Below are 16,422 nucleotides of genomic sequence, written 5' to 3' on the forward strand. Positions count from 1 at the left end.
ACTTCCCCAAGCTTTACTAACAGCCTACTATTTACTTAAAGCCTTACCAATAACATAAACAGTTGACTAATATATATTTTGTATGTTTATGCATTACATACCATATTCTTACAATAAAGTAAGCTAGAGAAAAGACAATGTTAAGAAAATCATATGGAAGAAAAAATACATTTACAGTATTGTACTGTAAAAAAAAAATCCATGTATAAGTGGGTCAACTGTAATTGAATCCTGGCTACCCCTAAGACACCACCTTTCCTGCTAAGCTTTTAAGTGGAGGCTTTTTATTTTCGTTCTCACAAACTCCTGTACCTTACAGCCTGGAGGTAGATCAGGTGTCTTATTTGCTTTTCATTTTTTACTCCCAAAGGAAGTTTCTATCCAGTTCACCTATTTGAATATTCTCACTAAAACATATTTTAAAAATTTTATTGGGACCCATTTCTCAGATTATTTATTTCCCCCCTCACTCCAATATTTCCTTTTTCCCCCTCTCCAGTTTGGATTCTATGGCCCATCATTATAATCATTCCTACACAAGTAGCTTTCATGTCCTTGTCCTTTCTCCTTCTCTGAAGCATCTAGAACTCGGCCCTGTTTATTCTCTGTATACTTCATACCTGTTCCTGAATAGTTGTTCTTGGCTGGAGAAAAAAAGAATCACTTGTGTTAACTACTGTCTTTATTTAAATTCTTTATTTCAAATTCCAATTAGTTGACGTATCTATAGTAAACTAGCCCTCTTTAAATTCACAATAACTATTCTCAAATGGGCTTTCAAAACAAATCCTGCAATTCCCTTAGTAATTCCCTCTGCCATTCTCGAAGACAAACATTTCTACCTTCTTTCTCTTCAAACCTCTAACACTTTCCATATGCCAGCCAAATCAATTTCTTTGCTTCATACTTCACTGAGAAAATAGAAGGAATTAAATGGAAACCCCCTAACCTTCCCACCACTAAATCTACCGAATCGCCTCCAAGAGCACCTCTGCTTCTCCCCTATTACAATGAGGCCAGTCCCTCCATTTGTGCTCTGAATCTCAACCCCTCTTGCCTCTTCAAGGATTTCACTCTCACAGTCTTTGCTTGTTACTACTGCTGCATCATCATCTTTTGTTTTACTGGCTTATTCTCATTGGCATATGAACCTGACCTAATTTCTCCCATTACAAACCAAGGCTAAACAGCACCCTCCTTTGACCTCATGTTCCTTTCTAGCTACCAGCACCTCTGCTCCCCTTTATGGCCAACTGTTTTGAAAGAGCTGTCACCTCTAGTCATTGTCTCTCTTTGCATTTCCATTAAACTGCTGAAACTATATTGAGGTCATCAATGACTTTCATCTTTCAATGGGTTTCAGATCCATTCTCGTCTTGACGTAGGAGTAGCAACTGACCCTCCTCAGAACGCTCTTCTCTTTGCTTCCATGAAGCCACACTCTCCTGGTTTCCCTCCAACTCACGGTACACTCCCGATCCTTTTAGTAGTTCCTCTTGCTCTGTTGGATTTTGAAGTAGGAGGAGTGTCCTAGGGTTCACATTTGGATCCTCTTCTCCATGGTTCCTCTCTCCCAGGCCATCTCACTTAGTCCCATCGCTCTACGGAAAATACTCAGGACTCCATAATCTAGCCCGAGATCCGGACTCAGAGAACTAACTTCTTCCTTGAGGTTTTCACAGATTAACTTAGACATTTTGAATTCCACAGATTAACTCTTAGACATCTAAAACAAAATTGCAGATTAACTCTCCAAACTTATTCTTTACTTCTTCACTATTGTCAGCACCCATTATTTTATTCAGTTATTGCAGGCAGAGGTCTAAGCATCTTTGGTTTTTCCCTTTCCCTCACTCTTCATACCCAATCTGTCATGCCAATTCTACTTCCAATCATGTTGCAGATCTGCTCCTTTCCCTCCCTTTTTGTCCAGGCTGCCACCATCTCCTGCTTGGACTACTGCATTTGTTAGCTTCTGCTGTCAGCCTCTACTCCTCTCCTTTTCAAAAGCATTCTTATAAAGCAGAAGTATATCTAACAAATTGGGTTAAATCATTCCACTACAACTATTCAAAGGCTTCCCTTTCTAACTTCTAGTCTAGTGTACAAAGCCCTATATGATCTGGCCATACTCCTCTCCAATTTCATCTTTTGATAGTGTCTCAGCTATATGGGCCATTTTTTTTTTTTCCAGTTCCTTGAACATAGCACTATTTTTCATCTCATTGCCTATGCACATACTGCTCTTTTTTCTCTTCCCATTTTCACACGGTTAAAGTCTATTATTCTTCCTGGTTTTCAGGTGTCACCTCAGAGGTGTCTTCCAAAGTAAACCATAAAAATAATCACCTAACTAAAGTACGTCCTCCTCAGTCCTTCTCTCTCCACTTGTTTCCCTGCCTGGCTGTAAGCTCTGCTCTAGGTCAGTCTTATTCATTGCATCCCTACACCTAGCACAAAATAGGTACTCCATAAATGTACATCGAATGGTGAATGACTTTACAATCTTTAGAAAGGGATGGCTTCTCCACACTTACAGATCACTTGGAAGACTTGATGAGGTCTGTTGATAAGAGGGGTTGCCCAGAGAGTCAGATATGAATACAAGTTCTGTAAACCTTTTAAGGCCATACACACGTGGCACGACTCTTTTAGGGACTTTATTCCATATTTTCTACCTTGGATATAAATAAGCTCACTATAAGAAACAAACCCAATACTTTGCTGAGGGCAAGATGCACAAGATCACACAATTCTCCTGATCAACAACATATAATAATAATAGCTCTATGAAAAAAGGACTTTAGGTTAGTCTGGCATGTAGTCTCAGTAAATTCATGCTGTTTTGAGGGATTCATAAATCATCCTTTTAATCTAATTGGCAAACTTTCACGGAATTGGTATCAAGCTCTTATTCATTAATTCATTCAATTAATGTTGAGTACTTATCATACACCAGGCATTCTTCAAATACTGGAGACACATTGGTTGAAAAGGATAGACAACATTCTCTCTCATGGAGCTGAGTCTAGTGAAAGAGACAGACAATAAAAAACAAGAAAATGAGTATTGAGAAGAGTAATTATGAAGAAGAAAACCAGGATGATCTCAGGGAATTAAAGGGGTTACTTTGGATTAAGTGGTCAGAAAAGGACAGAAGAGGCTTTATATAGATTCAGAATGGTAATCCACATGTTGTAAAATCTACTGCCTCCTCAGTTTTGAAAATCAGGACATTTTCCATCTCTAGGCTGTCATCTCTCCATGACTTTCTTGAGGATGATTACATTACAACACTAAGTGTTTCAGTAGTATGACAACGAAAAGAAAATAGTCTCCGAATTTGATACGTAGTATTGACCTCCTAAGATCTGAAAACTTTAGTTGTAGTGTCTGCAAGAAACCAGGATTCTAACTTTTGAAATCACTGGTCAGTGGTTAACTGAAGAGTTCCCTTCTCTTAGGTAACACTAGGAACCGACTATTTTCAAGAAATGGCAGTTCTTGCTCTTCTCCCATTAGTATGACAAGTTTAGTTACAAGGAACCTGCAAGTTCAAACTAAATACCAAAGAAAGCTAGTTACTATAAGAATCAAATTATATACTAAGAGACATGAGTGATGTGGCAAAGGGTAAAATCTTTTACAAAATCTAAACAGATTATGTAATGAAAAATTAGCTCATTGAACTAATTTACTTAGGCTTTTGAAAAAAATTTTAATGACAAGATTTGGTAAACAAAAAGTAAAATTACCTTACCAGTCTTCACTAGGCTGGAAACTCTGGGAGTAGTTAAAAGTAGGCAAAAGTAACAATCAAAAGTGGTTTCTGCCTTCTACTGCAATTTTAGATAAATCATGCATGTCATGGTAACCTATACGCTTACTAGAAAACAAAAGTATGGGGGAGGGGGTTAGCCACAATTACCCATGCTTTAGTTATTCAGTGGTTTACAAGTTTTAATTCTACCTTGAACTTTCATGATACTAAATGCTAAAGCACTTTCAGGTTTACTATTATGTAATTTTCATAAAGTTCTGTGAGGAACAGAGAGCATGTTATCATTTCCATGCTCTTTAATGGTAAGACAAAAAAGAATTTGTTAGAAAGGGGATTATATTTATGAAATTCTTACAAAAAAGAAATTAAAAAATGATTTATGTTATGAAAAGCATTCACCTTAGGTTCAATACTTGATACAGGACAGGGAGATTTATGAACAGAGGAAGTTAAAAATGTAATCTATAAAACTGTAGAGTCAATGAGAAATTATTAGATTTATATTACTTAGGAATGTATACATTACAAAAGGCATTTATAACATTTTCAGCTTCATTGAAAATGAATATCCTAAAAATATCTAAGGTTGCAAAGGCCAACAATTCAAAAGTACGGGTAGTTTAAAAAAATTTTATAAAGCAGACTATCAACAAATGATAATAAAAAAGTTAATATCTATAACATATAACACAAAATGCCAATTTACAGACAACATAAATTTTACTAAAGTCCCTCAAGAAGTTCTATTCATGCAGTGATCTTACTGAAATAAATATAATGGGTTGATCTTTAATGAAATAAAAGGAAATTAAAATAGTATATACTCTTCCATATAGACATGCTTTGGGTAGAATTTTCCAGCTATTTCTGAAGACTCTTTTAAGGAAAGCAAATAATTTACATTTTCACCACATTAAACTGAAAGAATTATTTATGTATTATCAAAAAGACATAATAAAACTTCTATTGTGTTAAGTTTGCATTAACTGTCATGTTATGACTGGTGTGATCGTATAGTGAATAGAAATGTTTATTTGAAGAGTTTTCTTTAACATGCAAACAAAGTAAACCATAAAGAAGGCAATCAAAGCACAGTTTCTTGTAGTTTTGAAGGGAAAATATGAAAAGACTGATGTGTCATTCAAGACATTATGACTAGAGTGCTAATTCCACAGATGAAATTCATGCAAAACATCCATATGTAGTATGAAAATAGCCTAAAATCCAGTTATTTGCCAATGTGTAGAAATCTACCAGATACATTATAGTTTATTAGTAACGAATATCTTGAATCTATTATTTTAAAAATGCACGGAAATAAAACAGTAACAAAACAAGCACACTGTAAAGTTACATTAGGACTTTCAAACACATATCCATTAATATGAAAAACTAAAATTATTTCATGGTTTGCTTATGAAAGAGTTAACATCCAACACAAAGTTGGAATGTTGTTACCTAGCCAATCTAGAGAACTTTATGAATTAAAATTGCTAACTATAAAACTCTTTAAACATACATTCTTTCTACAAAAAATAGTTAAGAAATTGGTGACCAACACAAGATATTCACCGCAGTTAGCTCTCACAGTTCAAAGATCAACAAGATGGTGTCTAGAGAAAGTTCTGTTCTTAAAGTTCCAGTAATGGTTGAAAATAGGTTATCTTAAAAATTGGGGGTCATGAAAAGGCAATTCAATACAGTGATTTCACCTCCCCAAACTTTATCAGAGACTATTTATTTGAACCAGTTTTGTTTTGTTTTTTTCTGTTAAGAAATTTGACAGCAACTTGAATTGAAATTTCATTAAAATTACTTACAATTTCATTCAGGTTGTAAGTCCACTTGATGTTTAGCAAAGTAATCTTTCAAAAGGGGTGACTGATGCAAACAAATAAAGGTCAAGGACATTGATCTATAAAGTTAGATGTTGCTACCATTCAAGCATCGTTCTTGAAATAATTCAGCAAAATTGCTAGCGATGGCATTTCTGGGTTTTGGAAAAATTTTAATCTCTGGCTTGCTTTAGAAACACAGGCATAATTTCAAATTAGCTTTTTGTTACTTTGCAAACTTCGTTTTTTTGTTAAGTTGAATACTTAAACTTGTACCATTTTTATTTGTTTAAAAAAAGAGTGGGTACGGGAGTTTTATGGTCTGTTTTGGAAGAACACACAGTCTCCGTGATCAGTGTGGTTAGTCTGTCTTGGCTTTAAAGAATCTACAGTTTGCTTCAAAAATAATTGAGAATAAATGTGAACTCTTACTGACATTAAGATATTGAACAGCATAAGGGGGACTCCCTTGAAACACACTGTGTATCTTACTAGCTGTTGTTTTTTAAGGAAACCATTAGCGTTTAGATAAGTAGATTCATGAATTAATAAAAATAATTATAGTCATTCATCTGGTAATGGACATATTTATTCTACTGTATTTCAAAGTAAATGAGAGCCTTAACACTTCCTTTAAACTGTCTCCGCAATATGTTAATTTTATAGCAACAATCTGTTTTTAGTAAAAGTAAACTAAATAAATAATTTATATAGACTATATTCCTAAAATAACGTATTAGTATGTTTTAGTGAATATATGCTCTCATTTCCTTCTGCTTGGATATAGGATATATAGTGTTTCAAAATGAAAATACAATACACATAGCCAAAAACAAAACAAAAACAAGTATGCAAAAACAGTTTATTTATAATAGATCAACATTTTTGACATGAAAGGTAGCCACTTTCAATTTCTCAGGAATGCCTAGAATCCAACAGTTTCTGAAAGACTAATTTTAACAATTATTTCACTATAGGTAAAAGAAATAATTTCAGAATGAACTTTTTAAATGGCTTTGTCTAGGGCAACTTATTTTATAAGCCTGAATGTGTGGTAAGCTAACTTTCCCAGGAAGAGAATGTAATCCAACTATGTTCCAAATGTATTAAACCAGTTTATACAACAAACATGGGAATCACCTATGTGCATCAACTGTGCTCAAACAAGAATTCTCTTTATCAAAATATTCATTTTTTCAAAAAGGCCTCACATTAACCCCTCAAACCAATCATCCCCTTTCTATGGCCAGTACCACTCTTCTCTACTTCAAGTTGCATTACTTTATAGACAACTCTCAAATTCCAGTGGAATTGTACACTGACTTAAGACTCTGTGTAATATATATCAAACACAAGAATAGTCACTGACTTTAAGGGACAAGGTGTTAACTAACCAATAATAATTTAGCTAATGTCGTTTTTAGTTTAGAGGGAAAAAAAGCAGCCCCCAAATGTCCTTAACTTTTCGGTACTTCTTTGTAACACACAGAATGAAAAGATAATCTCTGAAATTAAAATCGTTAGAAAATATCTTAAATAAAATATTTTACATAAATAAGTGTTAAATTTCAAATTCAAACCATGTTTTCCTGTGTATTTAAATTTGGGAAAGAATTTCACAATTATTAGCTCTTCTTACTTACATTTATTTTTGAATATTTAAATCTATTACACATCAGTTTGTAAAATTCACCTTGGTTGTCACTCCCCATGTTACTGTGCGGTCTTTCCTCAGGTAAGTCCATTATATGCATGTAAATGCTGGGGAGGTTTGAATAGCACTTAAAGAATATTCATGAGAGCTCTGAAATGTGGAAAGTTTCATTATTATCTACTTACTGTAGGATTTGTAACTCAAATTCACCACAGCATTATAAAACACCGTGTGAATGGAATGCATACAATTCCTACGGACACACAAACTGAAGTCCAAAAGGCACAGAGTAATGCTGGTGGCTCTTTCTAGTCAGTTACGAAACAATAAAAAGTCTGTATTATTCTTTCATAATTTAAATACTTAAGTAATCTCCACTTTTATTACTTTATAACAGTGACTTCAAATTTACATTATTTTAAGTACCATTGTAATAGCTTAGTGTATAATACAGATATTTGCTAATATCCCATCCAAAAATTAAAAAAAAAACCTCTTCACTATATATATATATATATATATATATATATATATATATATATATAAATTATTCTGAAAGACGAGAACACAGAAGAGGGACTTGGTACAGACTATAAACTCAATTTTCTATCACCACAGTTATAACTCCAAAATTAACAGATATACAGCAATAATCAAAAGCAGTGCAAATATCTTTGGAGGTTAGGATAAAATTATAATGCAAGAACATAAAACAAGGAAATAAAAAAGGCAAGTACTTCAAGTACAAGGAACCAGTCTGCTTGAGGTCCATCTTAGTGTTTACTGGGGGCTTCCTTCCTGCTTTTACTTCTTTCTCTGAAACACATTGGCCAACATGGCACCTGATGTTGTCAACTGGCCCATTTTGTTCAAAAACTTGGTCTTTGTATCTTCACTCACTAAGCTTGCAGCAATTGACATTGAGCTAGGAAAGAAATTTTAAAATTCAAGTAAAGCAATTAAAAAACTAGAATATCCATTTTTTTCAGTTCTTCAGCAGTATAATAGTAGTAAATACATTCTGAACTGGTAGCACGAAAGGGAAACTAAAATTGACAGGCGTTTTTATGCACCCTACTAGGTCAGGAGCTTTCATGTTCATGGTTGATGAAGGAAGCAGTAACGGTGGAGAGGTTAGGAGCAAGTATGGAGTGAGACTGAATCCTGGCTCTGTCATTTACCAGCTGTGTGACCCTAGGCAAGTTATTTAATCTCATCTGTAATGTAATCCTCATCTGTAAAATGGAGATAATTCTATTACCTACCTCATAGGTCTATTAAGAATTATATAAGCGTACAGTGCTTATTAGCAGTGTCAGAAATGTAATAGCATGCTGTAAGTGTTAGTAGTTATTCTTCTTCTTATCAGCATCACTGCATTTAATTATAGCAACCCTGGAAGATAGATATTATCCCTATTTTCACAAAAGAGTAAATTAAATCACAGCAAGGTTTTATACTGTGCTGGTAACAACCCTGTGACGTTATTACTTATTTGGGCGTTGAGAGGGGGGAGAATGTCCTCAATTGCATTAGTTGCATTAGTTTCAATCAACAATTTTAACTCCATTTCTTCTTTCTTTTTGACCAACCTCCTGTATAGGTTAAACAATCTAAAAAACTACTAAAGATTGCTAATTTACCATACGACCAAACAGAATACTGATCAAGTACAATTTTCAGTGATCAACAATAAACCCACTTTACTGGCCTGTGGCTTTGGCCAAGATGCTTTAGATCACTCTGATTCAATTTCCTCAACTGAAAAATGCAGACTGCAATTACTATTGCAAAATATCCTGAGGACTGAAGAAGAGAGTATGTTTGAACATGTCAAGGGCAGTGGGTGCGAGGTGCAGAGGCTCAACGGATGTCCACTGAAACTACAGACGAAGTTACGGGCTGCCAGCAAGAATTGCTGGTTTTCTGTAGTCCTTAAAGGTGTGCACTGTGCGTTAGTAAGTTAAATGCCAGTCCACGACTCCCGTCCTGAAAATCTCTAGTTCCCACACCTCTTCTGCTATTACGTCAACCTGGCCTCTTCCTTGTCTCTACTTCTCGCCTGCTGCCTTTTCTCTTCCCACAAAGTAAACCTCCGTCAGGCTCAACATTTGGTTCCTGTTTCTTCAGTTACAAAACTTACTCCTGAAGTTTCAAACATCATCTCCATTAGGAGTTTGGGAAAAGTCCCATAACACTATTGTTTGTTAGAGAAGCTAACATCAAGTTTTTTTTCACCCCCTAACTTTAGAAATGACCCGCCATTTTTATTTCCTTGTTAGTGATTTTACCATTTTCCTCTCCTCCCAACAGTGAATATAATGGCTCCCTCTCTTCTATTTAAAACCAATCATCAAATACTCTGATTTTACTCAATGAAACATTCTATCATTTATTTTTATTCCCGTTGACGATACCTTCCAAATGAATTATTACAATAGTCTTAGATCTGGTCTCCTTGCATGATCAGATTAACTTCTGAAATAATCAGTTCATCATATCCTACCCATTCTCAAACATCTTCAATGGCTAATTACTACCTAACAAGATAAAGTATGCTTGGCATTCAAGAAACATAGCAATCTAAATCTTGTGTGTGTGTGTTTTTACCAACCATTACTGTTCAATTTCTAGACCCCCTTGAGTCAAGTTTGCTGAGTTTAATGTTCAGAACATTCTTAACTTATCTCTTTCTTTCTATCTGGTGTCTAGACATCCTTAAGGTCCCAGTTCAAGTCTTATCTTTTCTCTGATGCCTTTCTTTAATGTTTACAGTGCTGTTTTCTCTCTGCAGAACAATACTGTAAGCCGAAAGGTAAGTATGATTTTAGTTTGCATTGAGAAAAACAGGATACACAGGTCAGATAATACTTGAAGTACTATCGAGTTTTAGTGATATTCTAAGAGGAGGGCAACAATGATGTTAAAGAGTCTGAGATGTTCACTATGGAGAAGAGAAAATTTAGAAGACAGACACTAACGTTATGTGTGCCAAATTAGATATAAATATATATTTGCATAGCTTTACTGATATACATCACAATCACCTGGAGAACTATTTGAAAACCCAGATGCCTTGGCCTAACCCCAGTTATTCTGATTCTTTCCATATGGTATAAAGGACCCAGGTATCTATTTTACACAAAGCTTTCCAACAAAGAACAATTGCATTGCAGCATTTTTTCCTGAAGAGAAAGTTTACATTTTTATCCTTTTTACAAAGGGGTCTGTAATGCTTCCCCACCCCTCTACCAGATGATGAAACATATTTTAGAGGGTAAATGTTTTAGAGAGACTTTAACTCAGGGTATTTTTTTGTAAAAGAATAGAGTTGTTAAAAATGAAACAGGCTGCCTTGTAAGGTAATATTGTCTTTTTTCTGTGAAATCTCAGATCTTTCCTTTGCAACTCAAATCAAACCAGTTGCCATTTTTGTTGATTTTGAATCTGTAGAACCCAACCCCTTAAATGCCTGGCTTCTTTTTTTTTCACTTTAAAAAAATTTTAAAGTAATCTCTACATCCAACGTGGGGCTTGAACTCACGACCCCGAGATCAAGAGTCTCCACCAACTGAGCCAGCTAGGTGCCTCCTGGCTTATCTTCTTCAAAACTATATCCTAGAATGTTTTTTTTCTCTCTCTCCATACCATTCCATCTGGTAAATTAATGTCAAAAGGACTTGGGAAGTCATCTTGAAAAGGCTTGCAATGGTCAAAGATGGGATAATTTTGATGGGCATCAAAAGATAGTAAGTACAATGCATTTAATTACATCAAATATTTGAAAATACATGTGTTTATGATACTTGAACAAAACAGTCACCATTAGAGGGTGAATCAATTCATTATCTTAGAAAACTGGTGAGTAAAGAGAAAGAATTGAACATTTACCTTGACTTTACTATAAAAAACTCTATCACTGGGTAACTGTAGTACATATAGGGGAAGGTTTTCTTTCCTGAAGTATTCTAACTCACCAATGAAGAGTGAATGATAGAATTAGATATTTTAGTAATTCACTATTACTAAATAGTAATGTATCTACTTTAGTATTACATTTACATACTAATGTACATTAGTATTTAGTAACAGTGAATTACTAAAACATCTTATTCTAATGTATTTAGTAATGGTTAATGAATTAGTGGAGCCAGGCATTGATCATTAACAGATGCTACTATCACCAAAAAAAGAGAGAAGTAGACATTGTCTCTCTCGTGAAGAAAACACACCTCCTCCTATGAAGCAGTCATGCAAAACAAAGAAACATGCCCTGAATCTGATGAAGTCTCTGGATCCAGAACCAACAACCAAATTTACAGGAAATACAGAGGAACATGTGAAAACACGAGGGAAATGCAATCAACCAAATTCAGACTGTGGGACCTGTACAGAACAAAGACTCAGTTTCTTTAATAAGTAAGTTATATGAAGAAAAAAATGAGATAGAAGGGGAACCTATGGATTAAAAGAGACTTAAAAGACCTGTCAACTAATTGCAACGTATGGAACTCTGGATTCTGGCTCAAAGAAACAGACTGTAAGGAAAAAAACAAACAACAAATCACTAACGACATGTACAAAACAATTAGAAATTTGAATACAGGCTACATAGCTGATAATAATATTAAGAAGTTGTTATTTTGGCGTGAAAATGACATTATGTTTTAAAAAAATAGCATTTATCTTTAAGAGCTACATACCAGAATATAGGAGGGGCATGGATGAAATAAAATATGAGTTGACAATTATTGAAGCTGAGTGCTGAGTACATGGGAATTCACTCTGTTATTTATTTTGTATTTATTCAAAATTACCTAAAATAGAAATCTAAAAAAATAATATGGAAGATTTGAATAACAGGGAAAAATATGATTATAGAAAAATATGATTATAAAAATAAACTTTTTAGGAGTCATATAACTGAAACAATCTTGGGAAGTTACAAAGACGTGTTTTTCTCTTTCTGAAATGTTTTTTTTTAATGTTTTTTTAAAATTTATTTTTGAGACAGAGAGACAGAGCATGACCAGGGGAGGGGCAGAGAGAGAGGGAGACACAGAATCGGAAGCAGGCTCCAGGCTCTGAGCTGTCAGCACAGAGCCCGACGTGGGGCTTGAACCATGAACTGTGAAATCATGACCTGAGCCGAGGTCAGACGCTTAACCGACTGAGCCACCCAGGTGCCCCTATTTTTTTCTCTTTCTTAATTCCTGTATGCTAATTAATGAAATTTCATTTAGAATATATTTTCACACATAATTTTTAATTTTGTCCCCAAACTTTACATTTTAAACAAGGCACCAAATAATCTTAATACTTAATGTATGACAATTGAACAGAAGTGCTTGCTTAGGTAGTTAGTTTTATGGATTTTGTGTTCAGAATTGAAACCTATTTTTACTGTTTTAACTTTCCAAGGTTACAGTTGTAGAACAGTTCCTACCATCCCAGGAGGCTACAGAAAGGGTTCTTACATGCAGTAAGAGGTAAAAAGCTCTAAGCATACATATGTGGGGAGGAGGTTGGGGGTGTGGAGGGGTAAGTGTGTGTATGGGTACCTAGCCTGATAGGTATTCCTTATTCTTGCTAGTTAGTTTTATAAAGGAAAAGCCTTTGAGCTTTTTATGCCTAACAGAGTCTATTTAAGATTAACTGCTCAAGGTTATGTCAAAAGGTAAGAGTACACACGGTCTATTTGTAAATTACTTCCTCTCCTGAATGCCCAACTTTACTCTTTCACATCCATGCTTGTAGTTTAGCTTCAGTGAATCTGAATTCTGGTTAGTTTGGTTGGGAGCACGTGAATAGAACATTCACAAGTTTATAGTCCTTTATGCAGTCAATCAAGTTATGCCTTACAACTCCAGTCACAAATTTCCACAAAACTATTTTGACCAGTGATTCCCAAATCCAGCTACCTACCACAATGTCTTTGGAAGCTTTTAAATATACAGATCCCTAGGCTGTATCAGACTGTTGAGAGGACGGCACAGAGCATGGAGTAGAGACCTAAAATTGAAATTCCCCAGATAATTCTGATGCAGGTGGTTTATAAATCAGCATTTGATAACTGCTGATGTAAATACTTTTCTTACCTTCCAAATAAATGACTACAAAGTAACACAAAATAAAATACCATACCCATTTGTAGAAAATTTAGATAGAGAAATTAAGGTTAATATGAAGCCTTAAAAAAAGAATTCATGTCTTACCCTTGAGGCTCTTGGACGGTCTTGTTCTCTACTTTTTGTTCACATTCCTTTATCATGGAACTTAAAATAACCTGATTTCAAAAAAAAGGACTTTAGTAAAATACAATTTACAATAGTGAAATGCTATTGTTTAATCTAAAGTTCTTTAATTTTTAATAGTCCCATAAACTATGACTATTTAAAAATGTAAGCTTTTGGCAGTTACTCCGTTAAAGGAATTCACATTAGATTGCTATGGTAGGTACAGAAATAGCTTTAAAAGACCTCAATCATATAATCTTCACTAACCTTCCTTCTGAATCTGGTATCAATTCTCCCTTAGCTTTCCCTACCATCTAATGTTAAAAGTAAAATTTGTATATGTCTAGACATTTAACATATACACACACCATGGTTACACATTATTTTCCCAGGAAAAGCTGTTCTGTCCCATGCCCCCTTGTTTTCTCCAGGTTGCAAACAGCAAGATGCTCTGTTTTAATGTCTAAAGCAGAGACCAGGTATAGGTCTGTGGCTACTAAAATATAGATGGGAATATAACGGGCATCTAAGAGTTAACATCATGTTTGCACAGAGACTGAATGAATGATGGAAAGGATGGCGGGATCTAAGCTGCTCCTCCAATCGCTGGCAACCTCACCAGAAACTGAATGGTCTTGAATATTCTTGGCCCGTGTTTGGGTACGGAGGTCACTAAACAACCAGTATTTACTGTCACCTACTATGTGCCAGGAACTTTTTTAGATATACAGAATGCACAAATAAGACAGACAACATTCCCTCCTTACGGAGAGCTTATGTTCTTGACAATAAATACAAAAAATTGGTAAGTTATGTAATACATTAGAAGGTGATAGGGCTTTGAAAAGAGTATTGAGTTAAAATATGGGGAGCCAGGGGTCAAGACACAGAGTGTTCCAATTTACACGGAGGTGTCCCCAGCAGGCTTCATGGAGATGACATGTAAGGAAAAGCCTGGGGGAGATGAAGGAGCAAGTGTTTTATACACTGGGAAGAGGCTGAACAAAGGCTCCATCTAAGGGAGAGTATGTCCATCATGTTCTAAGCAAGGAGACCAGAGTGGTGGGTGCAGAGTGAGCAGGCGAGAGGGTAGAAGATGAGAAGTGAAGTGGGCGGCGGTGGGGGGGGGGGGGGAGATCTTACAGTGCTTTGCAGATTATAGTGAGGACTTTGGTTATTAAATGAGGCTTCTGTCACATGCATGTTAGATCTAGATTCATCCTTTTTTGAATCTTTTCTGGTTTTCCACTCTGATCTCACAGATTATAGATTTTGCTTGTTTGTTGTAAACGTTTATTTATTTTGAGAGGGAGTAGGTGCACATGTGAGTGGGAGAGGGGCAGCGAGAGAGAGAGGGAGGGAGAGAGGGAGAGGGAGAGAGAGGGAGAGAGAGAGAGAGAGAGAGAGAGAGAGAGAGAGAGAGAGAATGAGAATTCCAAGCAGTTTCCGTGCTGTTAGTGCAGAGCCGGATGTGGGGCTCGATGTCACGAACTGTGAGATCATGACTTGAGCTGAAATCCAGAGTTGGACGGTTAACTGACTGAGCTACAGAGGTGCCCTTTAGATTTTGTTTGTTTAGCTGGGTTTTCCTTTATTATTATTATTATCATCCCCCTAAAAAGGGGGAGTTTTTTGTACTTTTTCTTCTGCTCCCTGCATTGTCTGTTTCCTCCAGTATTCTCTTTCTTGCATGTATGTTTTCATCTACATCTTTCATGTGAGAGGTTTCTCAAATGGCTGGTGATCTTGGGATGTCCACTAAAGACTAGGGCACTAAAATGCTGACTAGAATCTCTTCATGCATGAGTAACTTCACTTTAAGGTGAATTGGGCAAAAACCAAACTTCTATCTTTTCCCCCCTGTGGGTATAAACCTAGCTGCCAGCATTCTTGGATCCAAGAAGGTGAAAGGTAATGAGGTTTCAATCACTATGCCTTCACTTAATTTCCCTCTTCTCATCATAGCCCTCACTCATTCCTGCTCTCAGCTATGTGGGATAGCCCAAGTTTAGAAAATAAAGCTCTAGTCTTCTACCAAGGTTGGAAAGGGAATCTGGGAGACTGATACCTCCTCAACTTGATAAATGGTATCTATAAAACACACCAAGCAAAGGAGAAATAGATAATTCCCAATCATAACTTTAATATGTGTTTCAACTGCTAACAGAAGAAGATCACAAAAAACCTGATAAAAACATAGGAGAATTAAATGTTAATTGACCTTATTAAACAAAACTCAGGGATCAATAAGTAATAGTAATGAGAATTTACTTTGAACGATAATGAAGACACAATGTAGCAAATGCACAGGTGGTATCTCAAGGGATACACTTAATCTTAAGTTCAGGTATCAGAAAAGAAAAGTTTAAAAATAAATAATCTAAGCTTCCTCTGTAAAAATCTGGAAAAATAGAAAAAAAATCAAACCTACCATGGTAATGGGTAGATAAACAAGCTGAAAATGCAGAATAGGAAATAAATGATAAACAGGGTTTTGGAGGAAACAAGAAGAAAAACAGAATAAAAGAGTTTTGAGGAAATTGAGACAGAAAACAGAAACTTTCCTTCTAAGAAAGTTAATGGTCAGAGATAAAAATTGTATAGCATTTTACAGATCAGAAAGCATTCCGTGTACCTTAGCTCATTAGATTCTAACTATATTCAGTGAAGGAAAGTATGTTATCCCTACTATACAGAATTAAACAGAGGATCAAAGATGATAAAGGGGCTTCTCAAGATCTCCCGACCAGTAAATAAAAATCCATAAGATGACACTATACTGTATTTCAAATGTTAAAATATAAAATATTAAAATTTAAAAGCACAGCATATCACACTCATGCCTCACACAAAGAAGAACGCAAGTCTGAAGAGGAGACAGTAAAACATAGGTACATGGCTCGGATAATCAGTGGC

At 35.4% G+C, this 16,422-nt stretch overlaps 1 protein-coding gene across 6 annotated transcripts in view; it reads right to left on the reverse strand.

Annotated features, from left to right (window-relative positions):
* Positions 1-160: 160 nt before the first annotated feature.
* RELCH (RAB11 binding and LisH domain, coiled-coil and HEAT repeat containing) overlaps positions 161-16,422 on the reverse strand; it is a 115,960-nt gene continuing 99,698 nt past the window's right edge. For 5 of the 6 annotated variants that reach the window (XM_047086383.1, XM_047086381.1, XM_047086379.1 and 2 more), the window contains 2 exons: positions 13,486-13,556; positions 6,465-8,195 (listed from right to left, as the gene is read on the reverse strand). In XM_047086383.1, the coding sequence (XP_046942339.1) occupies positions 8,075-8,195; positions 13,486-13,556 (192 nt within the window). In that variant the 3' untranslated portion in view covers positions 6,465-8,074. Of the gene's footprint in view, positions 3,029-6,464; positions 8,196-13,485; positions 13,557-16,422 lie in introns of those variants that run through there. The other variant, XM_047086382.1, reaches the window with a different exon arrangement.

The sequence above is a fragment of the Lynx rufus genome, unplaced genomic scaffold (assembly GCF_022079265.1).
Source record: "Lynx rufus isolate CCGP_SWC_20201006 ecotype Redwood Valley unplaced genomic scaffold, mLynRuf1.p SCAF_20, whole genome shotgun sequence".
NCBI lineage: Eukaryota > Metazoa > Chordata > Mammalia > Carnivora > Felidae > Lynx > Lynx rufus.